Raw genomic sequence first — 2,913 nt, forward strand, 5'->3', positions numbered from 1 at the left:
GGAATAAGTACTTCCCTGGCAAGCACAAGGCCCTGAGTTCAATCCCCGGTTCCGCCAAAAAACAAAAACAAAAACAACAAAAAGCTACCATTTTATTGTAGGAATAGCAGTGAGGCCTACAGACATTACTGCCCAGGGAGCATAATGTCCAAAACCAAGTGTCAATGAAAGCAATTGAGGAAAAAGAAATTAGAAACAAGGATTGTCTTCCTATCAGGAAATAAAACATGCCAAAGAATGCAAGAGGGCTACAGGATAGGAGCACTACACCCACTGTACAAGCTGCTTCCTTTCCCTAGAAGCCAGGATTCCACAACAGAACTGCACACCTCCTATCTCCTGGGGACTTGTACACGCAGCAAGGTGAGTGCCCGTCACTACTCCCAGTGAAGAAGCAGATTCCAAACTGGTCACCAGTAACCTGAGACAGCTGAGACAGAAGAGCCTGGCTCCCCGAAGCCCAGACAGCATGGGTGCTGTGCTCCAGAAGGCTGGGCTCCCAGGCTGAGGCCAGGGCCGCCGGCTGGAACTGAGAAGCTCAGCCTCCACCGCAGTTGTCCCCGGAAATGTGCCAGCCTTTAGGGTTGCAGGCAGCTCCACATCTCCTGAAGGAGTCTTCTTTCCTAACTGCCTTCCCGCATGTAGAATATTAAGTACCTCATCTTCAAAGTGCTGGCCAGACAAGACACATTCAAATGACACATCTGCCCAACGAGGGTGCCACACGTTACAGTTTGCTTTATTGCATGATGTTTGCATAAGAAAAGTGTTACTGAAAACCGTAAGGCATCATGCAATCATAGAAGAGCACGTTATTAACTGTACACTTAAGAGGTGGACATATAATCTAAAATTTAAAAACTAGTTCCAAAAAAGTACATAAAAAATTTAACATGATGAACTTTTCAATATGGTTCACATCTGTAGCTTCCCATTGGTAAGGGTGATACTGCTGGGACGCTGCTCTTTATAAATGGCGCTGGGAGGACGTCAGATTAAAAACTGTAAAACTATCTGTATGGAATTAGAAACTAACAAACTTACTTGGATCAGTTTTCAATTCTCACTCAAATTAGCTTGATGTAATATTAATATTCTAAAAAATATCTATTTTAAAACCAAGAGAAGTCTATTGGATTCAAGCTCCGCGTGTTGAGCAATCGGAGCCCTGTGCAGGCCTCCGTCGGCGCGGGCTGGCGTTACTCAACGTACTGCGCCAGCCAGCGGAAGCCTTCTCCGTAGCCCTGCCTTTTGAGCACGCTGCACATGAAGATTTCTAACGGTCGGGCATTCAGTTCTTTCAGGGATACACTGCCCTGGAAGAGAAGAGAGAAATGACGTTGGGCCTTCATGAAGTAAAAGGCCCTGCAGTTAGGTGTGGTGCACATGCTTGCAGCCACCAGGATCACAAACCAGGCAGGCAGCAGAGGCAGGAGGACTGCAGTGATTTCTCAGCCAGCCTGGGCTACCTAGCAAGCGTCTGTCTCAAAAGCCAGAAAGAATAAACGGGGAGGGGTTGAGAAAAGAAAAAGAAAGGAAAGGTCTGCTCCTAACAGATTATAAATTCTACTTCAGAACAAAGGGTCATTCTGATGAAGCCATGACTGCTTGGCAGCTAAGTTCCCATCACACACACAAAGCCTCCCCTTTCACCCTACATTAGGGCAGGATGGCCCCTCAGTGGGCAAGAGGAGAGCTTAGGCGGTGCACGAAAATAATATCTGATTTGCTGGCATTAAGCACAACCAGGCGTGGTGGTCGCTGCCTCTGATCCCAACATGCAGTAGGCTGACGGTCACTGTGAATGCAAGGGTAGCCTGAACTGCAGAGCAAGACCCTCTCTCCAAAACCCAAGCCTGGCACAGTGGCGCAAGCCTGCAACCCCAACATTCAGGAGGCTGAGGCAAGAAGGTCACTGCGAGTTCGAGGCCAGTCTGGGATACAGGGTGAGTTCAAAGTCAGCTTGGACTACATAGTAAGACCCTGTCTCAAAACAAAACAAACAAGGGCCGGGGAGATGGCTCAGTGGAATAAGCGCTTGCCTGGCAAGTGCAAGGGCCTGAGTTCAATCCCCGGTTCCGCAAAAAAATCTGTATTGTTGAGGCTGGTGAGATGGCTCAGTGGTCTAAAGCACCCACTTAGAACAAGCTTAGCAAAGCCCAGGGACCGCGGTTCAATCCCCTAGCACCACATGCCAGCCAGCCCCGCCCCCTGGTGCGCTGAGCTGGCCACACACACACACTAAATGTTAAAAAAAAAAAAAGTTAAAAAAAAAAAAAGCTTAATATGAAGTTTATGTTCAGCAAAATGTAACATTCCCGTGTCCAAGTTTGTATCTTCCTTATCTCTAGTAAACTCTGGGTCTAATCACAATACTGGTAGGATTAAACACTTTCAGTGAACTATTTCGTGCCTTTTTTTTGAGGCAGTCATCCTCTGCAGCCCAGGCTGCTGAACTCTGGTGGTCCCGCGTCTGCCCCCCGAGTGCAAAGATTACAGGCAGGCACCCCCACACCTGGTGTCTTCTACTGTTTTTATCAGTCCAGGGATTGAATCTAGGACTTTCCTCCACAGTGGAGTTCCATTCCCAGCTGTGGTGCCTAAGTCTGAACATTTATGATACTCAAAACTCTGAAAACTGCCAGTCGTGGTGACACACACTTGTAATCCCAGCCCTCAGGGGGCTGAGCTTTCACATTAAGCAGTATCTCTAACCCTTTAAATGTTGAGCTTGGCCTTTAGATCTTCCTGCTTCAGCCTCCAAGAGTTCTGGGGTTACAAGTATATACCAACAACCCTGGCTAATAGACAGGTTTTAGCAATGTTTCCCTTGGTATAAACACTAAATGATAGTTTTTATTAGAGAAGAAAAAGCTTTGTAGTTGGACAAATTCATTTCACAGTAATTTCTTT

General features: G+C 46.9%; 1 protein-coding gene across 1 annotated transcript in view; it reads right to left on the reverse strand.

Annotated features, from left to right (window-relative positions):
- Window positions 1-713: 713 nt before the first annotated feature.
- Sar1b (secretion associated Ras related GTPase 1B) overlaps window positions 714-2,913 on the reverse strand; it is a 29,687-nt gene continuing 27,487 nt past the window's right edge. Inside the window, exon 7 of the mRNA XM_023713250.1 lies at window positions 714-1,316. Coding sequence (XP_023569018.1) covers window positions 1,200-1,316 — 117 coding nt within the window. The 3' untranslated portion in view covers window positions 714-1,199. The remainder of the gene's footprint in view (window positions 1,317-2,913) is intronic.

This window comes from Octodon degus, unplaced genomic scaffold (assembly GCF_000260255.1).
Source record: "Octodon degus isolate 3935 unplaced genomic scaffold, OctDeg1.0 scaffold00029, whole genome shotgun sequence".
In the NCBI taxonomy this organism is placed as follows: Eukaryota; Metazoa; Chordata; class Mammalia; order Rodentia; family Octodontidae; genus Octodon; species Octodon degus.